The sequence below is a fragment of the Eutrigla gurnardus genome, assembly GCF_963514095.1.
Source record: "Eutrigla gurnardus genome assembly, chromosome: 18".
Taxonomy (NCBI): domain Eukaryota; kingdom Metazoa; phylum Chordata; class Actinopteri; order Perciformes; family Triglidae; genus Eutrigla; species Eutrigla gurnardus.
Window position 1 is genome coordinate 15308635 of NC_139929.1, and position 23824 is coordinate 15332458.

Sequence of the window (23824 nt, forward strand, 5' to 3'; positions counted from 1 at the left end):
CTCACCCCAATTCCAATTGCATGCCCAAGTTGCTACACCTTCACACTATTCTTTATTGGAAGAAAAGTTCCTCTTTGACCTGAATACTGCGTAGGACTTTGCAGCTGACGAGTGTTTCGAGAGTGTTGTGCTTTTCCCCTGAAACAATACCATTTTTCCCCGATGATGTAACTTCCACGTTTGGACCACTGGTTGGGGCCTGAGCGCGTACTGGCATTGTATTCCAGCAAGCCTCAGGATGTCCTGTTGGGGGTAGGGGTAGGACAGAAGAGGTGGAGATGTAACGGCACAAGAGAGTTGTGTGCTTGAATGGTGGTGGCTACAGTAGCTGACCTGAGGTTGTAAGAGGCTCCCAGGGCCCCATGGACATTGGAAACCTTTTGGGATCCTTTTTGCACCCTTCCGACAGAATCTCAAACACTTCCTGTGCCTCTGAGAGAAGAATTTTCGTTGGATTTAATACTGTCACGTGCTCCGTTTGCTGGACAGAGAAATGGCAAACTATTGGACCCCTGATGAAAAATAACTTGTTCGTGGCACGTTTAAGGTCTTTGTACAGAAAAATCACCTTGGAGTATCGGTTACTGTTACAAGCAAGAAGCCTTGTTTCTGCTAAAGAGGAGAAATGCTGATAAATGTTTAGAGGTGGGTATTTGGTAGTTTTGTGGCAAAGACCTGTGTTCAATTTAACAAACTACTGAGGAAGCAGCTTTTGGTAGGCATTGGTAGGTAGGTGCTCTTCAGCTTTCCAGGACCTGCTTTAGATTTAGGATGGTGAGTGTGAATCATTTTGGGACCAGTCCTCCTTAAAGGTTTGAGAAACTATTCGTGACAATTTGGAGGTGGACTCTTCCCAGCTTGAGGTTCGGCCATTGATTTCTATTTTTTCTTCTCTTACAAAGACAAGACTCACTGCAGAATCTTTCCAAGAAAGTCTAAGCTACACTTAAAGAACCAAAAACGGTATGTTTTGTATTTAAGATGTCTGCTCCGTGAGTCTTTGAACTCTAGAAATCCCCATTGTTCTCATGGAAAGGAAAGACTGAGGAAATCATGGAGGCAGCGGAGTGGTTAGTGACATCACTGATTTATTGCTTGGTGTTTGGGCTCATTTTCTGAGCATCTCTCTCCTAGTTTATTTTCTCTTTGCTCAGTCAGGACAGGAAGTTTATTGTGAAGACTGATTATAGCCTTATTTACGCTGGTGTTTTTCCTCCATTCTGTCCTCAGTCATCACCGTGTTTAGACTTACAGCAGGAAACTACTGCATTTCCAGATTACAGCCAAATATATACACTAGCAGTCTTTGCTTATCTTTTCTGATTTAAGGTACAGCGTTGTTTTGGGATGTCTCTCAGGGACTTTTCTATTTTAAAAATGCCTCCACATTTGAGATGTGAAGACAATTAGCTCTCAGTGTGATTTGAAGAGCACAGCATGACTAAAGGGAAATTTGTATTGACTCCATACTTGACGTCATGGACAGGATGATGAATCATACCTTGGGATTAATCCGTGAAACAGAGCTATATCAATGATGCCAGTGTGGGATGTATTCAGGATGAAGGGTTAAGATTTGCTGCCGACTCAATCCCACTTATTCAAATTTTGACAGGGGTGAACTTTAAGGAGGTGAACGAGGAGAACAAACCGAAGCTTTTTGGAGAGATCTACACTGCTATTGACACATTGGCGTTCACCTTTGGCAATGTGTAAGTATAATGTCATGGCTCATTTTTTACTTCTTTCTTTTAATTTATCAAACTTCAGACAAGTTTCACGATTCTTAATATTTTCCAAATGTGTTTGTTCCCTGTCAATTCTGAGATTATTTAATGAATGTAGGTACATTTGCATTAATATAGCAAATTGTAAACAATCCAGTGCAAGACAGAAAACAGGTAACATAAAGAAAGAAATTAAGAATAAACAATAGTCACAAAAATAAGAGATACTATTAGAAAATACAGCTGTGCCTTAAAATTGCAAACTATAAAGGAGAATAGATCCACTAGATAATAAAAGCATTACAAAATATTGATGTGTGAATACCAGGCGAATAAATATGTTTATAGGCTTTTTCATTTCAATGTCAAAGGGCACTCCACAGATTTTACCCATGGCACTTTCCAAAGTTTAAAAAACAATAACTGATATAATTTCAGTTTGGGTTTAAAACTGTATATTTTTAAACAGAAGTCTTGCATTATAAACTGCAGGAGTCTAAACAAGTCAACTCAATTTATTTATTTGTGTCTGTTTTCCCTCAGAGTGTCTGACTTCCTTATGGGAGATGTAGAGAATGGATCGGTGTTGGGGCTCCCCCTAACTAAGAGAAGCAGGGTAAGAAAAGTACATCTATGTTGTGTAGTTCTGTCCATCACCCCCAAATAAAAAGGTCTTATAATTTAGCACAAGTTCTTAAACATACATTTATCGTTACTTCATTTACTGTCCCATGAAACCAGGATGCCCCTAAATTGTCATGCAAAAGATGAAAAATGACGTAGCAGGGTGCAGAGTTCATAGGTTAAGTGTGCGCTTTGCTGATTGATGCATGTTCCCTACATGGTTGAGCTGCAGTTGATGGATTGCTGCTCCGTATTGTTGTTTTCCTGCTGTAGATTTCATAACAGCTCTAAGGAGGAAGTCGTGACTCTGATAAGATTTGTTTTAAGTATGTGAGCAGAGCGTTCCGTGCTTTGAGTAGGAAATTCATCCTCCCCATTGTACATCCCCCCCAATCTGTCTGTTTTTCAGTCTTTTGAGAACCTCTCTGTGGAATCTGGAGGATCCGGTCCAGAGAAAGATGATCCGCCAGGTAAGACGGATCTCTATAACACACAGCTACTGTACTCTGGTGCTGCTCTGAGAAAGTGGTGGGGGGGAATGTAATCCTGGCAAATACTGTTGCTGCTTTATCATTCGGTGTTTGGGCTGTGTCGCTGCCATCGGAGTGTTGTGGGGTTATTTGGGGTAAAGGGCACAATTGGCTCTCAACTCTGGATGATCAGCCACTTATTAAGTCAGTCAGTCTCCTGTCAATATGACTTGTCCTCAAATGGTATTAGCTCATATCCTGCTCACCAAGGTCAGCATGGGCTTTTGTCTCTGACTCACTGTCACAGAAGTTAACTCACATGTAGATAGTTCAGCAGTGGGGATAGGCGTGTTGCATGTTTAAGGCCAGATTTTACAACGTCCCTCGTGGCATTGCGGTGGTTTTCACAGGGCCGTCTCCACCGGTTCGGGCAGAAGAGGTGGACAGGACACTGCAGCGGCAGGACAGCGGAGTGGAGTCAGCATTGCTCTACGCCAAGGCCTGGTCCAAGTACACCAAAGAGCTGCTGGTATGGGTGGAGAAGCGTGTCAGTATGGGTGAGTTGGAGCAAAGCCTCTCTGACATGTAAGGGATGCAGCAGCAAAGTGGTACCTTTTACAAAAGTCAGCTGTCATGCATTAGTGTCATGGACTATGTGAAGTACATCATTACATACTTATGTCTGAGTAGTCACGTCAGGGAATCTTTATTGGATAAAACACAACAACATACTATAGAAAAAGCAGTGAAAATATATTCTGACTATGGATAAGTACCTCATACAAGCCCACGTCAAAAACTATCCCTTTAAATTGGCTAATTAGCCTTAAGTGTGGGGATTAATTGGGGGCCAATTCCCTGAGAACTGGGTTTTCTCGATCACCTGAGCCGGACTCCAATCTATTATAGTCTTATCCAGGCTCAAGGTTGAGTGCAGTGTGAGGCCTTTTGTTAGGCACTGTGGTTAATGAATGGTTTCAGTCTAATACTTAGTCACTTGGCCAGTCAACACAGTGACACAAAGCACCCAGTCAAGCCGTACAGTACATTTGTTATCAGGCAAACATAGATGCTGTTTGTGGAACACATCCACTTTGGTTAATGCTTTATTTACTGATTAGTTGTATAGATTTGTCTCATGACTCAAGGTCATTGTAAGCTTCAATCACAAAATGCTTTGATCATCTTTAGTTAGTGTTGTTTTTAAGGAAGATCTAACGGTAGATAGAAAATGAACCTCACCCAGAGTTTTGCATGCACATAAATGACCATTTCTAGGCCAGTAGAGAGCACTGTATATGTTGCAAAACTCAACTGAACTTTAGTGTCTATTTGCAGATATCGAGTGTGCAAAGAGTTACGCCAAAATGGCTGAATCTGCAAAGACGCTTGCAAGTCAACAGGTGAGTTGATTTGACTCACACTGACATTACAATTATGCCGATGCCTTATTTTAGCTTTTAGGATTGACATTTAATCTCCCCCCTTCTCATTGAAGGAATTCATGCCTTTCCGTGAGATCTACATGGCTGCCTTCAAAAATGACATTGAATACAGCCAGCTGGTACTTCACACGGCAGCAGTACTCCAAAGCAACAAATTCATACAGGTAATCCAACAAAGTAAACACTGCATTTCTGAACTGGGACTTGGGTGGCATAATGGAAAGAAGAGGACATACTGACTGTGTGTGGTGTCGGGGGTTTGTGCGTTTCTCTCCAGCCTCTCCTGGCCAGAAAGAATGAGCTGGACAAACGACGAAAAGAGGTCAAGGAGCAGTGGCAGAGGGAGCAAAAGAAAATGGTGAGTCGATTGGCGTAAAGGCTGCATTCTGTAGAGGGCCACACACAAACGCACACAGAATCTCAATGTTTCACTGACCAAGGATGCTCTTGAAATGCCTTAGCCTAATATATGCATGTAAAAGAAAGGCTTTGTTTTGTCATGTAGTCACACAGCCTGCCAGGGAAATCATTCTGTTCCATCTATGACAGAATAATCATAAACTAAGCAATTGTGCACAATTATTTAGTTTTGAATTAATTACGATGTTATCTTTAATCAGTTTAGTCCCAGTAGTTGAGCTCCCACACTTGAACATCACTCTGCACTGTATGTTATACTGTGTACACTAGATATATCTTTGCATTGTTGGACGAGTTGTTGATTTAATTTAAGTGGACACATCCAGTAGCAGAGATATACTTATCTTTGTTTGTCTGTGTATGAACTTTATTATATGCTTGTGTCTTTAGAACGAGGCCGACAGTGCTCTGAGGAAGGCTCGGCTGCTGCAGGCCCAGCGGCAGGAGGAGTATGAGAAGGCCAAGGTGTCCACCAGCCGCCTGGAGGAGGAGCAGATTGGAGGAGGTGGAGGAGCAGCAGCGGTCAAACAGCTAGAGAAGAGGCGCAGGCTGGAGGAGGAGGCCCTGCAGAAGGTACAGCAACTCATCCGTTGGCTCTAAAATGTGATGCAGTGTAGATTTCTATGAATTAAACTTGTTTTTTTGTTTGTTGATTAATTCCATTTTAGTGTGTTAATGCTGGCTTTAATGATAGGATTTCACCTACGTAGCTTTGTTTGGCATTTCAAAAATCCATTTTTCTCTGACCGGTAGAGGCTGATATTCTGTTCTTGTACTGTTGACCTTTATTGGACAATTAAAGTACAGAGAGACAGAAAAAGGCGGAAAAGAAATGACAAGGATTCTCTGCCCAGCCCTAACATTTATGCCATTGCCACAGAGCAGGCTCCCCGGACCACAAACTCAGCCCCAGTTGCTCTATTCAAAATGCGTAATGTCAATTAAACTGTAGCTAGCATGGTCACATTCCATGTAAGCGGTTGCGTTTGTTATTGCCTCATTATTATCCTGTGACACTCAGATAGCATTTCATTCCAATCCCTCCCATCACTTGTGCTTTGTTCTTAAAGTGCCCACGTGAGCCGATGAGCATCTTTTGGTCCAACAACTTTGGACCGTGTGACTGACAGCAGTTGCAACTTATCTTGCTGAAAAAATATCAATCATGGAAATGAGAATTTTAATGATTTTTTCTCCATTCTGGTGACAGGCTGATGAGGCCAGGGAGCACTGCAAAGCATGTCAGATTGATGTCGGGGACAAGAGAGGCGATCTGGCCAACACCAAGAGTGAGATCATCACTCAGATCCGAGAGATGGTTTCCCAGTGCGACCTCACCCTCAAGGCTGTAAGTTCATGTGCTGATCAAAAATGTTTATTCACATTTTAGACCAACTTACATAACAGGAATAATGCACTACATCTCAGACAGACTGATGAGGAGGCACTCAATGTCTGACGCACAGTTAATGTTACTTGTTTCAGGTGACGGTCAATTGGTTCCAGCTGCAGCAGGCCCAGGTTGTTTCCCTCCCTGTCAACCACCAGAGTCTGTGTGAAAATGCCAAACTGTACGATCCGGGCCAGCGCTATATCGACTTTGTCAGGAGTCTACCCACTGATGGGGCTCGCCTGGAGTCCCACTCGTTTGATTCAGCTGTCACACACAGCACAGGGTGAGACAACAAGTCACTACTGCTGAGACACACTTGGGTTCAATGGCTTGCATTGTCATTATGGGGTTTGCAAGGAGATGATCTACTAAAATATTGCAGTGCATCATGGACGTTTCATGCAATCAGTAGGTCTCAAAGGAAAACAGACAATTGATCAGGAGTGTTTTAAAACATTCTTTTTCTTATTAATAATCTGTAAACAGCAGCAACTTGCACAATATTTCCAGTAAGTTAGTCACAGTCCCTCATATTATAGAGTAGGTAGCTATGCAACCAACGACCATTTCAATTTGACCGCTCGTAACTTTAACCTTGGCAGCTCTCTGAGTTATCAGTGTGATTGTTTACTTTCTCAGATTTATCGAGGAAATTACTGAGTTATTTTGGCTCTTATGGGGGTTAACAGAAAATGTCAATGTTGTTTAATTAATTTCATTTTTCTATAAATTTGAAAATATTTTAGCCTCTTCACATGTCGTGTTATTCTACAATTACTTTTATATCAACAGCTTAGAGCTTGCATCTTAGGATTCTGTGGGAACTGGAGTGTTTATTTATGGTCAGCCAGTGGTTGTAGATACAGTGAAAATGAGTGGTTGTGATGTTTGTGGTCCTTTAGACCTCACTGGTGAGAGAGCTTGTTTTGGAAAGCGTAAAACAATTGGGTTGGCCAGAGCTTCCTGCGGAAATGATTGTGGTCACGGGAGAGAGCAGCCAGGGCAGCAGGCTTAATCAGTTTCACTAAACCGCTGTCAAATATCCAGTAGCTTTCCAGTTATATACACAGCATTGTTTCTGAATAATATGAAAAACATGATGGTGGTTTTAAATGTGGGTGATTTTTAGTAGTAAATCTTATGGTACTTACATGAAAAAAAGTGTTTTCTTTTGAGTGAGTTTTGTTGACACAGGTTTGTCCCTCTCTCTCTTTCTCTCTCACACACACACACACACACACACACACACACACACACACACACACACACACACACACACACACACACACACACACACACACACGCACACACACACACACACACACATGGAAATAAGAGTGCTTTGTTCTTAGTTTTCTCCCCCCACCTCTGATCCTTCTAATCAAAAGAATCCATGCTCACATGCATCCTCTGCATTGGTTAAATATAGACTGCTGACCTACATACTGTGTATTGTGAGATACATCAAACCTATGCATTTAATGAATGTTAAATTCAAATGAACTGCTGTCTTTGTTGGTGAAATGGGGCTGATCTCATGATTATTCAGGTCTCTATTCAGTACTGATGGAATTAGGAAATTCACTATTTAAATTGATCCTGCATTAAAGGCATAGGAGAGATCTAATTTATTGTCCAGAAGAGAGGGGTGTTTTGATATAGATGCTGTCTATAATGTTGTATTGCTTGTCTTAAATGTGGACATTGGAAAATGTCAAGATATATTCTAACATAGTCAGAAAAGAGGAAGAACTTCAATTGAATGGAATAATAGTGCTTTGGTTTTGGTGCTCTGGTTTTCCTGTCATCATCTGGGGTTCATCCTAATACAGATTATATTTTTGTCTTACATACATTCTTATGATTAGGATTATTACACCTCAACACAAAGAATGTCTCAAGATTTAAAAAACAATTCTTATTTTCATTCCATAATTTTCCTCCCTAGAATGCTATTCAACAAGCGCTCGCTAAGTGGCAGCCACTCGTCCCACAGTAACCTTTCCCAGGCATCTGTGACCTCTGACCTCCTTGGTGCAGATGAGGTGGAAAGCCCGACCACTGCCCAACATGCCAAGATTGCAGAGAGGGGCTCCAACAGTAGCACTGACATCCAAGGTATGCAGCGTTAATGGATATAATGAGGAGAAGACATTAAAGAGTTAGATTTGTACAATGCCAGTGGGCTGTATGATTGTGCCTATCAGTGTTGTAATATGTTTTTTTTTCTCCAGCACTTCGGCTTCAGGCCTCATTTCGTCCTTGGGCCTCGGCCAGTCAGGGTGGAGGGATGTGCAGCGATTCTGAAAGTGCTGGAGGAAGCAGTGAATCGCGGTCTATGGACTCACCCACTGCAAGCCCAGGTAAGCCCGTTCAGGTAGCTTCATCCAGCAAGAGCTCACTGCCTAAAGCTCACATCCACCTGTCATTTTTGTGTTGTTGTAAGTAGAATTTAGCTTTTATCATTGAATAAATCTAGTACTGCTTTATTTTAATAAAGGCATGTTGATTATATATTGATTATTACTTGTAACCATCTCTGTATACACTATGTTGTAAAAGGTATTTGTAGCCTATTAAAATTATAATCTAACAACTTCAATCTTCTGCATAAATCTTTACATTTCAGAAATAAAAACACATTTACTGCCTAGCCAAGGAAGCCAAATCACCTTGTTTATGCCAATTGTTACGCAACACTAAATATCAGGTATATTATAGGCCTTATGTCATGACAAAGAGACCTCACATTGCAGAAGATAGACAGGAGGGGCGTTCCTCAGTGCTCACTGTCAGCCCTGGGGCCTGAAAACATGTTTATTCCTATGAACTTGATGTTCACCCAACTTTGTTGGTATGTTATCAGAATCAAGTGGCCTAGCAACCACTGACAGTGGTGCCTCTTTGTTGAACATTAAGCAACTCTGTTAGTCTACATCGCACGCAAACCCATAAAAATGACAGTTTAGGTGCAGGTTGAGTTTTCCAATGTTTCCTCACACTCTGTGTGTCACAGACAGTGTAATGTCTTGTAATCTGCTTAATCTGCTTCCTAATAATAAGGATGTGGGAGGTTTCCAAGTGTTTGCAGAGATTTTTAACCAAATTAGATTCATATAGATTGATGTGTTCTCCTAATGAGGTGGGCTTTGACAGCTGATACACTGTGTGTCCCCTTTCTAAAATAATAATTTGACAATGGGTCGCAACCCAAGGACATAATACTCATTATTAAATATTCACCATACTGATTGAATTCTTTCACACTTAAATGTTAATATAACAATCAATATAATCATTTTCTAGTTAATTAGTAAGATCAGGACCGGTATCAGCTTGGGGAGGCTGGTAGATCGTTGGTGCACTATTAGCAAAAACATCAAGATGGTGAAGATGAGCATTTTTTAGCACCTTCACCCCCACCCATCCCTGATGAGCCAGTTTAATAGGCTCATTAGAATATCAAAAACCTTATAACATCGGGTCTGTTGGGAATAACTGATCAGTCAATAGAGGTGTGATTCACCAACGACCCCCTACTGGTAATTTGATTATCAACATCGACGACGCCTTTTCATTTGGCGCTTTAAATTCAGGAACGTTGTCTCACTGCTCATTGCCACTGCTGTTATGTAGACCACAGAAGACAGAACCCATTTGAATTGTCCTGATATAACCGTAGAGATGTGGTCTTACTGGTGTGTCCTGCCTTACTTCTCAGGAGACTTCAAGAGGAGATTACCCAGAACCCCCTCCACCGGCACCATGTCGTCTGCTGATGACCTGGATGAGAGAGAGCTTCCTTCACCATCTGATAACGGTGAGCCAAAATTAATGCTGAAAAATATATTTGACTCTACATTTGTATGTATATATTCTCCAGGATTCAAATGGCTTTTAATGATAGTGTTTGTCCTTGGTTTCTTCGTTCTCCCTCCACTCTGCAGGTTTAAGTGAGATGGTAATCGAAACAGCCAGTTCACCAGGTCCCTTTCGAAACACTCAGATGTCCAAGGCTGCTCAAACCCACAAGTTGAGGAAGCTTAGAGCGCCATCCAAGTGTCGTGAGTGTGACAGCCTGGTGGTGTTTCATGGAGCAGAGTGTGAGGAGGTAACCTTGGTTTCTTTTCTTCTTCTTTTATTTTAGAACTAGTAGAACAAAACGGCAACCATAAGACCCTCATTGGACCTTCATTTAATCTATCGAGTCCGCAGCATTCAGAGTATTACAAGTTCAAGATTAACATTGCCAAAGTTTCACAATGGTGTCTTTATCACTCATGGTGAGCAAAAATCAAACAAAACTGAAAAGACCACCTCTTCCCTCATTAAAATAACCTTTGAATAAAGGGAAAAATGTTGAAACTGGCCATACGCTCTCCTCCGAGACCAAATCCACCATCTGGTCTCACTCGGGGCAGGGGCAGTGGAAACTGAAGACCTTTTGTTCGTCTTCTGAGGAGCCCGGCCAACACCCCAGTGCCCCCTGTCTATTTTAGATCCAGTTTCTTTCCAAATGTCTTAGATAACATGATGATACACAAGGCCATAACAATACGGTCATTGAAAAAAAATGTTTTTAAGAGGTGTTATGTAATGGTGTTAGACACATTGAAAAGAGAATATTGGAATCATTCCATAGCTTTGGTTCAAGACCAACAAGTTTTCCGTGTTGGCTTTTTGGTCTTAAATTTAAGGAGTAGTTCAGAAATTACTTTTGAGTGCAAATCTTTGTGCCCAAGCTATAAGATGGAGAGACGTAGAAACATTGTTGATATCAAGTTTTTTTTTTCTACATTAGTTATTTAGTTCTTCAGAACTGAAGACGCCTCTTGGATGAGAGGCGAAACGTCTTCAAACACCTAAAGCAAGTCCCGTTGCCTACAATAAAGCTTTCTAGATAGTCAGTGTCTGTTAGTAGGATTGTTTTGATTGGTTGTGTAATTATTAACCTACACTTTGTCCTACTCTAATAATCTAAATGTTCAACTGGGAATTATTCAGTGTCATCTTTTTTATTTAAATCTCTGACATTCAGTCGTGTGTTGAGATGTTTTTCTTAATTGAGATACTTTTCAACATGTTTGCAGTGTTCGTTAGCCTGCCATAAGAAGTGTCTCGAAACCCTGGCCATCCAGTGCGGGCATAAGAAGCTCCAGGGAAAACTCCACCTCTTTGGCATTGACTTCACACAGGCAGCGAAGAACAGTCGGGATGGCATCCCCTTCATCATACGGAAGTGTACGTCGGAAATCGAGAACCGAGCGCTCAACATTAAGGTACTTTCAGTCAAATATCAGACATAAGAGTGTAGATTATGTTGCTCACAGTTAAAATCCTTTTTTTTTTTTTCATACGATGTTGCTTCTTCAAATATTTCTCTTTAGCTTCCCTGAAGACGGTCCAATACTATGACTCAGCAAATAAATTGCAATCAAAATCAATGTTCTGAGGACTAATAATGTACTAGTTACCTTTGCAAACATGATCCTGGCAAAAGATGCTGCTTTCACCAAATGAATGCTAATAAAAACAAATGTTCTGTAATAAATATAATTAATCCTGAATTTCAGTTATTTTGTATGTGACTTTTACCCAATTTCAAAGTTAAAGTTTGCAGGCATTTGTTGTAAATGCATATACTACTCAGATGAGGACCTAACACTTGTTCTATTTTTTAGCTCTTACTTTATCGGAAATTATATGTTGTGGTTTCTTTGTTTCTTTCTTTTGACAAAATGTACTTATTGTAAGTCGCTTTGGACAAAAGTGTCTGCAAAATGACCTAAATGTATATACTGTGCTGTACAGTGCATCCTGCAGTGGTGCAAACCCAGATTTGCCATGGTGATCCTGAGAATTGCATCTAATTTTCCTGTGTTGAATGCATTTTGTTTTTGTGCTGTGAAGGGTATCTACCGCGTGAACGGTGCCAAGTCTCGGGTAGAAAAGCTTTGCCAGGCGTTTGAGAACGGCAAGGACCTGGTGGAGCTCTCCGACCTTTACCCCCACGACATCAGCAACGTACTCAAACTCTATCTGAGACAGGTGGGCTGCTTTTCATACATTATCCTTAACTTACCGGGTATTGGTTTATTGTAAAGTAACTTGCACCCACAAAGAGGGTCATCCAAATAAGGAAACGAGACTGTTAAAATTGTATTCTGCAGAACAAAACAAAACCACAGCAGTGGTATTTATTTGTCTTTGTTTGATTTGGTGCATACCCCCCACCATTCATCCCCGGATTGCTTATCTGATTTCTAATTTTGTCCCACTTGCCCATTTTACTCACATATCCCAGTTGTCTCTGTTTATTATTAAGTTCTTTGTTTCATTTGTTTTTCTGGGTCTTTTTTCCTCTCATACTTTCCTCTGCAGCTTCCAGAGCCGCTCATCCTGTTCCGTTATTATAATGACTTTATCGGTCTGGCTAAGGAAAGCCAGAGTATCATTGTGGAGGAACTGGAGGCACTGCGACTCAGTCCCAACCCCATGGCCCTGGCCCAGGTCAGCGTGGACCTCAACCGGGTCCTTTTCAAGATCAAAGACCTACTGAGGCAGCTGCCACCAGCCCATTACAAGACACTGCAGTTCCTCATAGAGCATCTGCACCGGTACGGCCAACACAGACAAATAACCCATAACACATTTCATTGAATTGGTTATTATTGAATGTGAATCAACTCAATGTAAAATGCCATTCAATAGAAAAAGATCAGGTCAGGACTTTTAAAGAATGTGTAAGCAATAAGCCTTCCTCTTTCCAGGGTGACAGAGCTATCAGAGGAGAATAAGATGACAGCCAGCAACCTGGGGATCATCTTTGGCCCAACACTGATCAAACCAAGGCAGACGGACGCTGAGGTTTCCCTTTCCTCTCTGGTCGATTACCCATATCAGGCCCTCATTGTTGAGCTCCTGATCAGACACTACGAGATGATCTTCGACACCCCCCTCAGTCCCCTGAGTCCCACCTCGCCTACGGATCTTGATGCCCAACCCCGCCTCGCACACCAGGAGAAGGAGCAGCAGCTGAGCAGGCACTCCAAGTCGCTGGGAGACATTAAGGAGGTAATTAGAAATGTGTTTTTATGCATGTTTTAACATGCATACATGTCCATTTGTCTTTTAACATTAAATGATGGGTTGACGCTTTGTTTTCTGTCCTTATTCGTGTATGTTTTCTCATTACAGCAGAGCTCTAAGGTGTATAAGAGGCATTCCTCCATAATTCCTTCTTCCCATTTATTGGCTGAGGTTCAGGAGATTATGCCACGCCTCGATGGAAACGACTTTGATCCCGGTCAGTATTGTTACAAAGCTAGGTAACCAATAAAAAGCATTAGTATTATGCCAATATATATTACTCCAGAAGTAAATTTTTCTGTACGCTATCTGCTGGATATTGTCTATATATCTACATAATTTGCTCAATATGTTAACGTTTATCTCTCTTTTTTTAAAGTTGATGAAGTGGATTCGGAAGCCTTTAATGGGGTTCTGTCATCTAGCGCTCTTGAGGCCGCCAAACCTGGTGAGAGAGGCCTCTGTCGTTCTCAGCATATTGCTGTCGCCAGGGTCCAGCTTCGACACCCTCGCAACAAACTATCCTCCCGGCCAGTGAGCTTGCCAGCTGAGCGGATACTCACCCGAGGCCAAGTAGACGAGAATAACTCCCGTAACAGCACAGACCAAGATGACAGGAAAGGAGGAAGTTGTGACCAGTCCATCGAAGAGGTGGATGAAACGGAGAATACAAAATTACGTGCAGGATCACATTACCGGAGTACATTTATTGACACACAGACATTACGCAGGACTTGGGACAAACAGTACAAGCATGAAGTTGCTTCAAGAACTGTCAGAATTGTGGCCAGTTCATCCACAGAGAGCACAGCAGTGGATGCCAGCAACTTGTCAGCCTCCGTGCCCATATCCTCATCGTCTTTCTCCCTTGGAACCGCTGGGAGCATTAGCACCATCTTCCCTGATAGACCTTACACTGTCGCAGTGCGACCTAGCAGGACATTAAGAAGGGAGGACAATGTAACCAAGTACAGCCCTGTTGCAACAACTTTCAGGGCTCCCAGAACTCTGCAGCCTCCCCCAGGGACCTTCTACAAGCCCCCGTCAGGGAGCAAAGCTAAAGAGCTGCCCAACTATGCTTTAGCTAACAGTGCAGAGGAAGAAGAAGAGGAGGAGGAGGAGGAGGATGATGATGAGGAGGAAGAAGAAGAAGAAGAGGAGTTGGGGATTGAGATAGAAGTGTCTGTAGATGAACCTCTTGAGGAAGACGATGAGGCGGAGCAAGCAGCCATGTCTCAGTCTCCCAGCTCTAGCCCTGAGGAACTGGGCCCGAACCAGGCCAAACCAGTGTACCAGAGACTAAGGCCCAGGCGCCTCCAAGAGGTAGAACATCGAGAGGCTCATTTTGTGTGATCACCTTGGAGTCAGCAGAGATCTTTAAAAAAAAAAAACATGCTCGAATGTCAACAATTTTGTGCCATATTCTATTAGACAAAGAGTAAGAAACATCTGCATTGACTCTACAAAGACACTTTTCCAGATGTGCTATGATTGTGGGCACTGTGTGGACAATTAAATGTACCTTTGGTCCTCAACAGACAAACAAGATGCACTTAAACTGCTGTATATTTTTAAACATGATTCACCAATATTTCATTTACCAATCACTTGCTCAGTACACTCTGGCACCCAGTCAGAATATTTATAATTTTTTTTTTTAAACTGTGCAATTACATTTTTATTTTAATATTTTGTACCATGTTCTTACAGGCTCACTATGTATGTTTATATACCAAAAACCACTATGTTTGAATAGTGCATGTAGCCACAACACTGAAAAATAGTTTGGTGCACTTATCAATACTCTTCCACAGAGTCGTGTTTCTACCTACTGTGAGTCAGAATGTTTTAAACTGTTACATTTAGGTTACAATTAATAATTTTGCTAATAACTTCCGTATTAAGCAATATAATGACCTTTTTTACATGCTGTACTGGGTATCTGCATTGGCATTTGGTGATGTTATGAAGCACCAGTTGCAAAGGGTATACATCCACTTGTTTTTATACTGTTGAACTTGTATGGTGTCAACTTACACTGATCTGAAAAGCTTTTAGAAATGCCACTGGATTGTATAATGGCATTATCTTTATTATTTTGATATACCATTTACATTTATTAATAGCCAAAGCTGTTTTCCCTTTAAGTGAATTCGATTTTTATCAATAACCGAAACTGAAACACGTTCTTTGTAAGTAAAAGGAAGTGCATCATTTATTTAAATGGTATCTGTTTTTCATGGTAATGTACAAGGTTGGCAGAATGTTGAAAGTTCCAGGTTAAAAACAAAAACAAAACAGGTACATGAAAACAAACACCCTTTTGTAACTTATTAAAATATATCTGACAACTTCCAACTTTGATGATGGTCTGGTGTGTTTTTTTTTTTCTACAGAACTTGAAAACTTTCAGCGACATGATTACTAGAAGTTATGCAACCGTATACTGATTAGAAAGACCAGATTTATCCATGTAATACAGTAAACTAAATATTAAGCAGCATGACATCTCGTGAATCTATGGAGTAATATTTGTTAAATTGTAGTTAAAAGATGCATATGTATAGTTTACCAGTTGTAGCAGATTATAGCAGGTAGGATTACACTGTATAACGTATACTGTTCGCGTCATGCATGCCTCTACAAGCAGATGAGAGCATTAGCAGACTCCCAGCATTGAGAAAGGAGATTAAATCAATCTGCTTAACTATTCACAAGGTCTGGATTGTAGCAGCCGTAAGGAGCACACGGTAGAATATGTGGTCTTATGCTTTGTGTATTGGTTATTGCTCTACAGTGGCAGGTGATTTTCTGAGGTAAGTGATGTTATTCTGGATTATAGCCGTGTTTTGGCATTGAGTCATTGTATATTTAATTTTAATGTGATGGACATACAATTGGATGGTAGTTGTAACTGACATAAATCAAAGTTAATGCTGTTACATGCACCGTGCATGTGCGATATTCATCGTAGTGACTTTCATCATGAATAGTACTGAGACAATGTTAAGAGACTGGAGAGGTATGTTCTTGTTATGCTGACCATGTGAAGGCTATAGCTCTGTAATGAGGTCAATGAGCTCAAGACACTTCACATGGTCAGCATACTGACAGAGTACTCTCAGCATGAATGGCTAGACACTGGACTTCATCCACTAAATATGGCTTTCCACATGCAATTGATGTGCATGGTTTAAAGTCATGAATGTCCTTGTAAAACACAAGGTAACTTTATTTAGCTCACAAGAGTATTGTGGACTGGTTGAATACAGGTTTGTTGGCTGGTCCCAGCAACTGCTGGGCTGAAACAGAGGTCCCATGGGGGCCGGAACACAGGTCAAACTCCTGCTGTGGAAGAACTGGACCATCCGCAGGAGGCACAGGGTAAAATCCTCCCATCCATCAATTACTAACTTCATTGATCCCTGTGAGGGTTAAAATGCCTTCAGGTCAGGTGTGATTCTTTGCTGACGATAACATTTCCTGAAAATATGTTTTTGTCTGAAACATGAGACTGTGATCATCTGCAATCATTTATACAATTGAATAATGCAAACGCTATAATGAACTAAAGGAATACCTAAAGTCAGTTAATGCTTTTTAATGCCTCTAATGCTTAAAATGGCAACTAACATTAGCAATATTGCAGTCTTGCAAAAATGGAAGTCAAAGGTCAGATTTCATGAAAATATAGACCTACAGAATATTGTGGAGTTCTTTTTGTCATATCATGAGCATGCTTTCTATTGTAGCTACTGAACCTAGTTTATTATATTTTATCAAATGTAACATACAGCTGCACGAATGGGAGATCCATTTTCTATTGAGAACAAAGTGCTATATTAGTGCATAATTGCCCTATTTCACCAGTTTGCCAATAAGGACAAACTAGTCCAAATGTAGGCCTACGTATATGCATTGTCTGAAGGCACTTTTTATACAACAATCAGTTGAACATCTGCATGACTTACTCAATGCCTTCATACAACATTCAGAAAAAGTTTCAGTTTTACAAAAGTTACGGTGTTCTCTCCAACCAGGTGCGTTTCTTCATGGAGATCATGTGGCCTGTTATGCTGTTCATGGGGCTCGTGTGGCTAAGACGAGTGAATCCACTCTACCGTCAACATGAATGTATGCAAGCAGCTCTTTACCAGAAACTATCAGAAACATTTGATATATGACATATCATGCCTTATTAATAAATGACTTGTGCAAAGCACTGAAAGTCAACGGTATCTTCTCTACCTCAGGCCACTTCCCAAACAAGGCCATGCCCTCCACAGGTGTCCTGCCATGGATCCAGGGAATCTTCTGTAACGCCAATAACCCTTGTTTTCAATACCCCACCCGTGGTGAATCTCCTGGCCTCGTGTCCAACTACAACAATTCCATGTAAGCATCGCCCTGGGCTGAGAGGGAGGTCGTTTCAAACTAGAGGTGTTGAATTCCGATAAAACATTTTATCTGCGATGAAAAGGCAGAATTATGTAATGTTATGTAATGGGATCAAAAAGTATATGTTTCAATGTCTCTGGATAATGTTCTACATGTTTAAAAGTCTCTGTGTGTGTATGCAATCTGTTAATTTGCTGTTAAACGAGACTTAATGTGTGTGAATGTGTGTGATCTCAGACTGGCTCGGTTCTACACGGATGCCCAAGAGCTTCTTTTTAGTGACCCGGAGTCTCTGCCGCTGGGGCGCCTCTGGAGGGAACTGTATGCTATGAGTAACTTCATGGACACCCTGCGCACCCATCCCGAACATGTTTCAGGTTAGTGCTCCAGCCTTTCATCAACAAACTGCAAGAACAGCATTGTTTGCAGAGGTTAGTTGCGTCACTGGAACTTTAGTTGCGTCACTGGAACTTCTGAATTTCCACATTAAGGATTTGGAAGTTTATGTCTTTAAAATACAGCCTAGCTACATTTAGCATTGCAAGCTATTCTTAGTGCCCTGCTCCTGGAAAACCATACAAAGAGTTTGGTTCCAGGTACTTATGCGTTTTCTCTCCAAATTGCTTTGTAAATATTGTAGTTTGATTTGTTATGACACTTTTAGGTGCGCTAATCATGAGGAAAATGCACATAAATGTCAGGTCATGATGTTAAAACATTTGGAAGCATCACCTGGTCACAACTTACATATCTCGCACATTTTCCCATCAGTCATAGGTGTGCAGCCTAGCAGGATTATATTACATGGGTTTAAGAAAGGCCCGTAATGTAAGCTGCTTACTTTCACCACCAGTGTGTTTGTTTACTTTGGGGGAAAGCAATTCTTCCCTCCTTCCATGCTTCACTTCAAGAGAGAACATACCATAGAAACACTGAGCCCATCGCCATGCAAACAATCTATTCATGTCAACATATTCACGTACATCCACATATCTATACAGCATGTTCCCCAGCAAACTAAACCTTTATAATGGGAGTGGAATGAGGATGAGTGCATTCCAGCCTGTGAATGGTTACGTCTGGTTGCTCCCTATGCTGCCACTCTCATGGAGAAATATGTAGATGTTTTAACGGAGATATGGATCCACATTCCACACTAGTACCCATGAGGCCCTGGAAAGAAAATGTAATCATGTTGAGAACCGAGTTATGTAATTGTGGAAAAAAGAAACAGAAAAGGGTTTGAGTGGATGTGTGCATTTTGTATAAAGGAATAGTTCGCAAATACAGTTTGTTTTCAGTCAGATCACCACTCTAGCTTCAACGTGCCTGAGAGTAAAAAAGTTTGTGTCAGTAATGAGTGTGTTGTAAATGTTCACTTGGTGTGCCTAACCCTATGGTTTCAAGTGGGTGCACGATGACTTCATCACAAGCCAAGTCAATCTAGGGCTGAACCTGGATGCAGGCCACACCGGCACTTTGCTTGAAAGAGCAAAGTTTATTCAAGCACAGACAGGCCACTGAATAATGAGACCAAGCAGAGGTGGAGTGTCTTCATATGTTCCGATCCTTAATACAACAGGTTTGTCACAACTTGCCCCAAATATGTGCCACTAAGTATGGTGATTCGTTCATTGTATTAATTATCCACTGCCTGAAAATAGAGTGTTCTTTTGTGAAGCACAGAAGACAAGATCTGGGGTAAATCCTTATTTTGGTGACTGCCGTGGTCGATCGGTTCTAACTAGAGCCATCACACACATCATTTGTGTCATTTTCCTTCACATAACACATCTCTCTCATGTAGGCCGAGGAGTAAAGGTGGAAACTATCCTTAAGGACGATGAGACTCTGACGTCATTCCTACTGAGAGACATTCCTCTGTCAGAGTCTGTGGTGTATCAGCTAGTCAATGCCCAAATCAGGCCTGAACAGGTACACACACAAAAACACACACACACACACACACACACACACACACACACACACACACACACACACACACTGTAGATTCTTATGACTAGAAAGCACTACTATCTGATTCAATGCTATCAGTAATTCTGTCTGAAAAACAGCTGGAAGAAATGTGCCTTTGGCAATACTCACAGGAAAACACATAAATCCTCCAAGCATATCCCAGCATGCATTGCACAAGAGCTCAACATACTCACAAACAAATACATTCAGATCTTTAGTTGCTCAAAAGGGCTATTTGTTGTTTCCACTTAAAGGGATAGTTTGGGTGTTTTGAAGTTGTAGGTGTTACTTATCAATAGTCAGTGTATTGTAGCCACGATGGCAGTCAACGCGCCCCCAGCTTAAAGAAAAAGATCATCCAACACAGGAGAGAAGGGATGTGCTGACAGTATGTAATGCTTAAGATCTTCCTACTTAACCTAAGCACATCTCCTTAATACTTACATTTTTTTGTCAGTTTGCCTTTGGGGTTCCAGCCTTGCATTTGAAGGACATAGCCTGCAGCCTGACCCTGCTGGAGCGTTTCCTCATCTTCCCCAGCCGCAGAGGACTCTACGCTGTTCGCAACGCCATGTGCATGCTTACCCCACAACGGCTGCAGATCATTGAGGACAAATTCTACGCTAATGTCGACTTCTTCAAGCTCTTCAGACTGGTCAGTGTTGGATTGGATGTTATTATTATTTATGTAGCAATTTTGCAAACAATTAGATAAATAATACCTTCATTAACTACCACAGTAGGTTGTGGATATGTGCCAAAGCTCATTGCTAAAAGCTACAGCCTATTGTTTAATGGTTTACAAATTTCACTGGGAGCCCTTTCTCGACTTTTACACAGTGCTATACCATTGACAGCCATCCATTGTGCTCTCGACTGCATCTCACAGAGACCTCAATTTAGATGAGCGAAGCTTTATGAACGGCCATTATAGAGCTATGGTTGGATGAGTACCATCTGGGGTCTTGCCATGTATATTAGCTCATTTGCAAAAATCATCAATGGCTATTCACAACAGGCTGAGCCAAGCTTGCTGAATGACTTGAGGTCAAGCTAGGCAATATAGCATTTGGCAGGATGTGCCATTTGCAAAATAGTTGTCAAGCAGTGTCATGAAAGTCTTAACTCATGTGTCTGAGAAATCCATTAATCCTGTTGACAAGTCAATTTATTAAGATCTTTTGTTTTTTAATGGTTTGCGTGGTTGGCATTTTACAGCTGTGTTCATTGTAAGAATATTTAAAGGAACTATAGTGTTTAAAAGATGCACCTACTGTTTTTATTACAAGTAAACAATAGACCTTATTGCATCGTCAAACAGCTTCAGCTCTGTAAGATGTCCCCTCATATTTTGTACATTCAGTGTACCAGCTCCTGGTTTCAGTTTCTGTCATCACATCAGGAATATGTGCTTGAATCACATCTGGATCGAAACGTAACAAGCCCACACAAGCCTATCATGCAGCATTTGAGGTCAGAGCAGGAGGTAGTGTTTTCACAAAGGCTCTGACTCATAGGGTGGGACAAATAGTTCTCAGGAGAATACAAGTTGGCTTTGTATCTTGAGATTCTTCAGGAATGTTAAAGAACTCTGTATTACAAGAACGCAAATCAATAAGCATAAAAGATGCATTTCAAGTTTGTTTTTATATTTCATAATTATAATAATATGATTAATACAATTCTCAACCATAATCTATTATGACACATAACAAATACTAGTAATAAACAAGTAGGAAGTGTAGATGAAAAGGCATCTATTAAAATATATGGATTACAATAATCATGTCAGATATTGTAATTTGTAATTTATTTTATTTTGAGACAGTGACAAGGCACAATAGAGACATTAATCTTGTACAACAAGAAAATATGCATTATGCCAGGTTGTACCAAATTGCTATTTCCCATTCCCTCGAGGAAAAGATTAATAAAATAACAAAACAAAGCAGAACCAAAAACAAAACCAAAGAAAAACAACAGATAAAACAGATAAATAAAAAGAGGGAAACAGAGACAACATGTGATCTGTCAGATATTATACATATTATTGAATGCCCGCCAAGCTTCAGTTGTTTACCTGGGACTTACTGAGTGCTTAGTCTAAATTTTCTAAATACAGCAAACAAACTCGAGACAAAATTTCAATCTGAAAACTTAATAAAATTACCTCCAATAATGAATGAACCAACAAGACTTAGTGTAGTGGAATACATTGCTGGGAAGACCTTATCCCATTTAAGCAGGCCCCATTTATGTACAAGAGACTTAATTAAGAGTATGCAGCTCTGCCAGCGTGCCTCAAATAGGTACGGCTGAAACAGCAGTGAGCATTAGCTGAGCAGGCAGACGTGGCCTCTGTCTGTAATTAGCTTAGAGAAGAGATGCTCCTCTGTTTAGTACTCACAGAGTAAACATGGGCCACAAGGACACACACACAGCAACAATGGCCGACCTCTGCCTCATCTTCATCAAGGCACAATGACATGGGACCGGGCCAAGTTTACTCGTCTGGCTGTCTCGGTCTTGTGCTGTAGAGAGAAAAGCTAAAAAGTTTTCCCCCGAGATAAATTCATTTCCTCATTTAAAATATATGGTTGAATTGTGTTCAGTGTAAGCATGAGGTGATATGAGAATTAATAAAGATTATTCTGCTCACAATAATTGCAATTCACGATATTATCCTGTGATTAAAACCCTTTAAAATGGTAGCAAAGCATCCTGGAATCACTTTACCTCACATTATGTCATCAATTAAATATTTTATTGCATAAAATTTAAAAACAGCAACATTGTGTGAGTCTGTTCTGTCTGATAATCCATGGAGGCCCCTTTAAAAAAAAAAAAAAAAAAACAGCTTCATTTTTCACTTCTCTTTCATAATTGCGATCTAGAAATAAACTTGCAAAAATATCCCGACAATGGAAATTCACAGAGATCAACTAAATGTATTTTATCACAATAAAATCTTATTTCGTCCCATCCCTAACTCTGTATAAATCCAAAAGCGCTCTCTGTGGGAACAGTTTGTGTACAATGTTCCCTCCCAAAGGGGATGACATCTTTTCAATACCCTAGAATTTGAGGGTAGAGGCCAATCCATGATTAGCATTGACATAATGACGTGCCATCGCATTCTCAACATTTTTAGCGCTTAGTGAAGAAAATACTTTGCATGAGTGGTGTTTGAGCAAAAAGCAGCAGAAACCATGGTGAACTGGTATCCGAGTGGTCAATGGAGGTTTGGAAAATGAAGATGGTCTTTTATCCTTAGAGGAGGTTCAGAAAAGACATCCCTTAAAGATAAAAAGCCTTGTATGACGTGCCAGTGTTTATGTTTCGTTTGAATAGGAAACTTTTGAGGAGGATGGGTTTGTGCTCACTGAATCTAAATATGTAATAGGAGAGGATGTCTTCTCTGGCACTTCTGTCTTGGCCTTGTGATGCTTCCTGGAACTTTTAGCCTATTGTGTTGTGAGCTGGCGGGAAGATCTCTGACCAAACCAACAGATCCTTAAGAGTACGCTGTGCTCAGCAGATATAATGATTAAGGTCAGAAATGATTCTCCAGTTGTTTCTCTCTGGTCGGTCCACCAAAACATGTTCATGTCACTGCATATGTTATCATCTAATTATATATGCCAATACATTATTTAATGTATAAATCCGCTTGTTATCAATCATGAGACATTTGAATGAAAATGAAGAACATCAGTTTCAATTGCTTTACGGCACAAATACATGTTGCTTTATGTAACAAAACGAGAGTGTTTTGTTGTTTAACCAGACAACCTATAAGACATATCATTTTAGTACACGCTGTATCTGAATACATTTAACTTGTTATCATGCTACCTGGTCAGACTACAAATTGGCTGTTATCAAGGGCCGCTATCATCGTATCCTTGTTATCTTGTTCATCAGAAACAAAGTGACGCCAGGGAGGGGGTGTAACTTCCTCTGTGTCCTCAAGACACCGGATGTATGTGGAATGTGGTGTTGATTTTGAGAAACAGAACATTATTCATATTATAAGAATGCATTTTTGTTTCTCTCCAGCTTCCTCTTGTGCTGGACAATCACTCTTCAGGCATTGAAATTCGGCTCTGGGTACGGGTCGTCTCTGCTGTCTCAGACAAACTGAAAGAGGTAAGGCACGGTCTGGTCCTGCTCCATTCAAAAGATCAGCGCCTGCTAATTTTAGCTGTCAGGAAACAGTTGCTTCCTCTCGCCTGAGTTTTTACGCAAACACAGACAGTAGGGGGATATCATTTAGTGCGT

At 40.8% G+C, this 23824-nt stretch overlaps 2 protein-coding genes across 4 annotated transcripts in view; both read left to right on the forward strand.

Annotated features, from left to right (window-relative positions):
- Positions 1–15527, forward strand: part of arhgap29a (Rho GTPase activating protein 29a) — a 31258-nt gene extending 15731 nt beyond the window's left edge. Inside the window, exons 4-23 of the mRNA XM_084034347.1 lie at positions 1616–1712; positions 2271–2343; positions 2761–2821; positions 3232–3378; positions 4160–4224; positions 4320–4430; positions 4544–4624; positions 5077–5259; positions 5897–6034; positions 6172–6362; positions 8028–8197; positions 8314–8442; positions 9801–9899; positions 10027–10190; positions 11170–11358; positions 11990–12127; positions 12461–12696; positions 12850–13153; positions 13277–13385; positions 13548–15527. Of these exons, the coding sequence (XP_083890473.1) occupies positions 1616–1712; positions 2271–2343; positions 2761–2821; positions 3232–3378; positions 4160–4224; positions 4320–4430; positions 4544–4624; positions 5077–5259; positions 5897–6034; positions 6172–6362; positions 8028–8197; positions 8314–8442; positions 9801–9899; positions 10027–10190; positions 11170–11358; positions 11990–12127; positions 12461–12696; positions 12850–13153; positions 13277–13385; positions 13548–14521 (3659 nt within the window). The 3' untranslated portion in view covers positions 14522–15527. The remainder of the gene's footprint in view (positions 1–1615; positions 1713–2270; positions 2344–2760; positions 2822–3231; positions 3379–4159; positions 4225–4319; positions 4431–4543; positions 4625–5076; positions 5260–5896; positions 6035–6171; positions 6363–8027; positions 8198–8313; positions 8443–9800; positions 9900–10026; positions 10191–11169; positions 11359–11989; positions 12128–12460; positions 12697–12849; positions 13154–13276; positions 13386–13547) is intronic.
- Positions 15528–15856: 329 nt separating this feature from the next.
- Positions 15857–23824, forward strand: part of abca4a (ATP-binding cassette, sub-family A (ABC1), member 4a) — a 31531-nt gene continuing 23563 nt past the window's right edge. For all 3 annotated transcript variants that reach the window (XM_084033458.1, XM_084033460.1, XM_084033459.1), the window contains exons 1-8: positions 15857–15984; positions 16441–16552; positions 17209–17302; positions 17422–17563; positions 17804–17943; positions 19374–19501; positions 20001–20198; positions 23603–23692. In XM_084033458.1, coding sequence (XP_083889584.1) covers positions 16487–16552; positions 17209–17302; positions 17422–17563; positions 17804–17943; positions 19374–19501; positions 20001–20198; positions 23603–23692 — 858 coding nt within the window. In that variant the 5' untranslated portion in view covers positions 15857–15984; positions 16441–16486. The remainder of the gene's footprint in view (positions 15985–16440; positions 16553–17208; positions 17303–17421; positions 17564–17803; positions 17944–19373; positions 19502–20000; positions 20199–23602; positions 23693–23824) is intronic.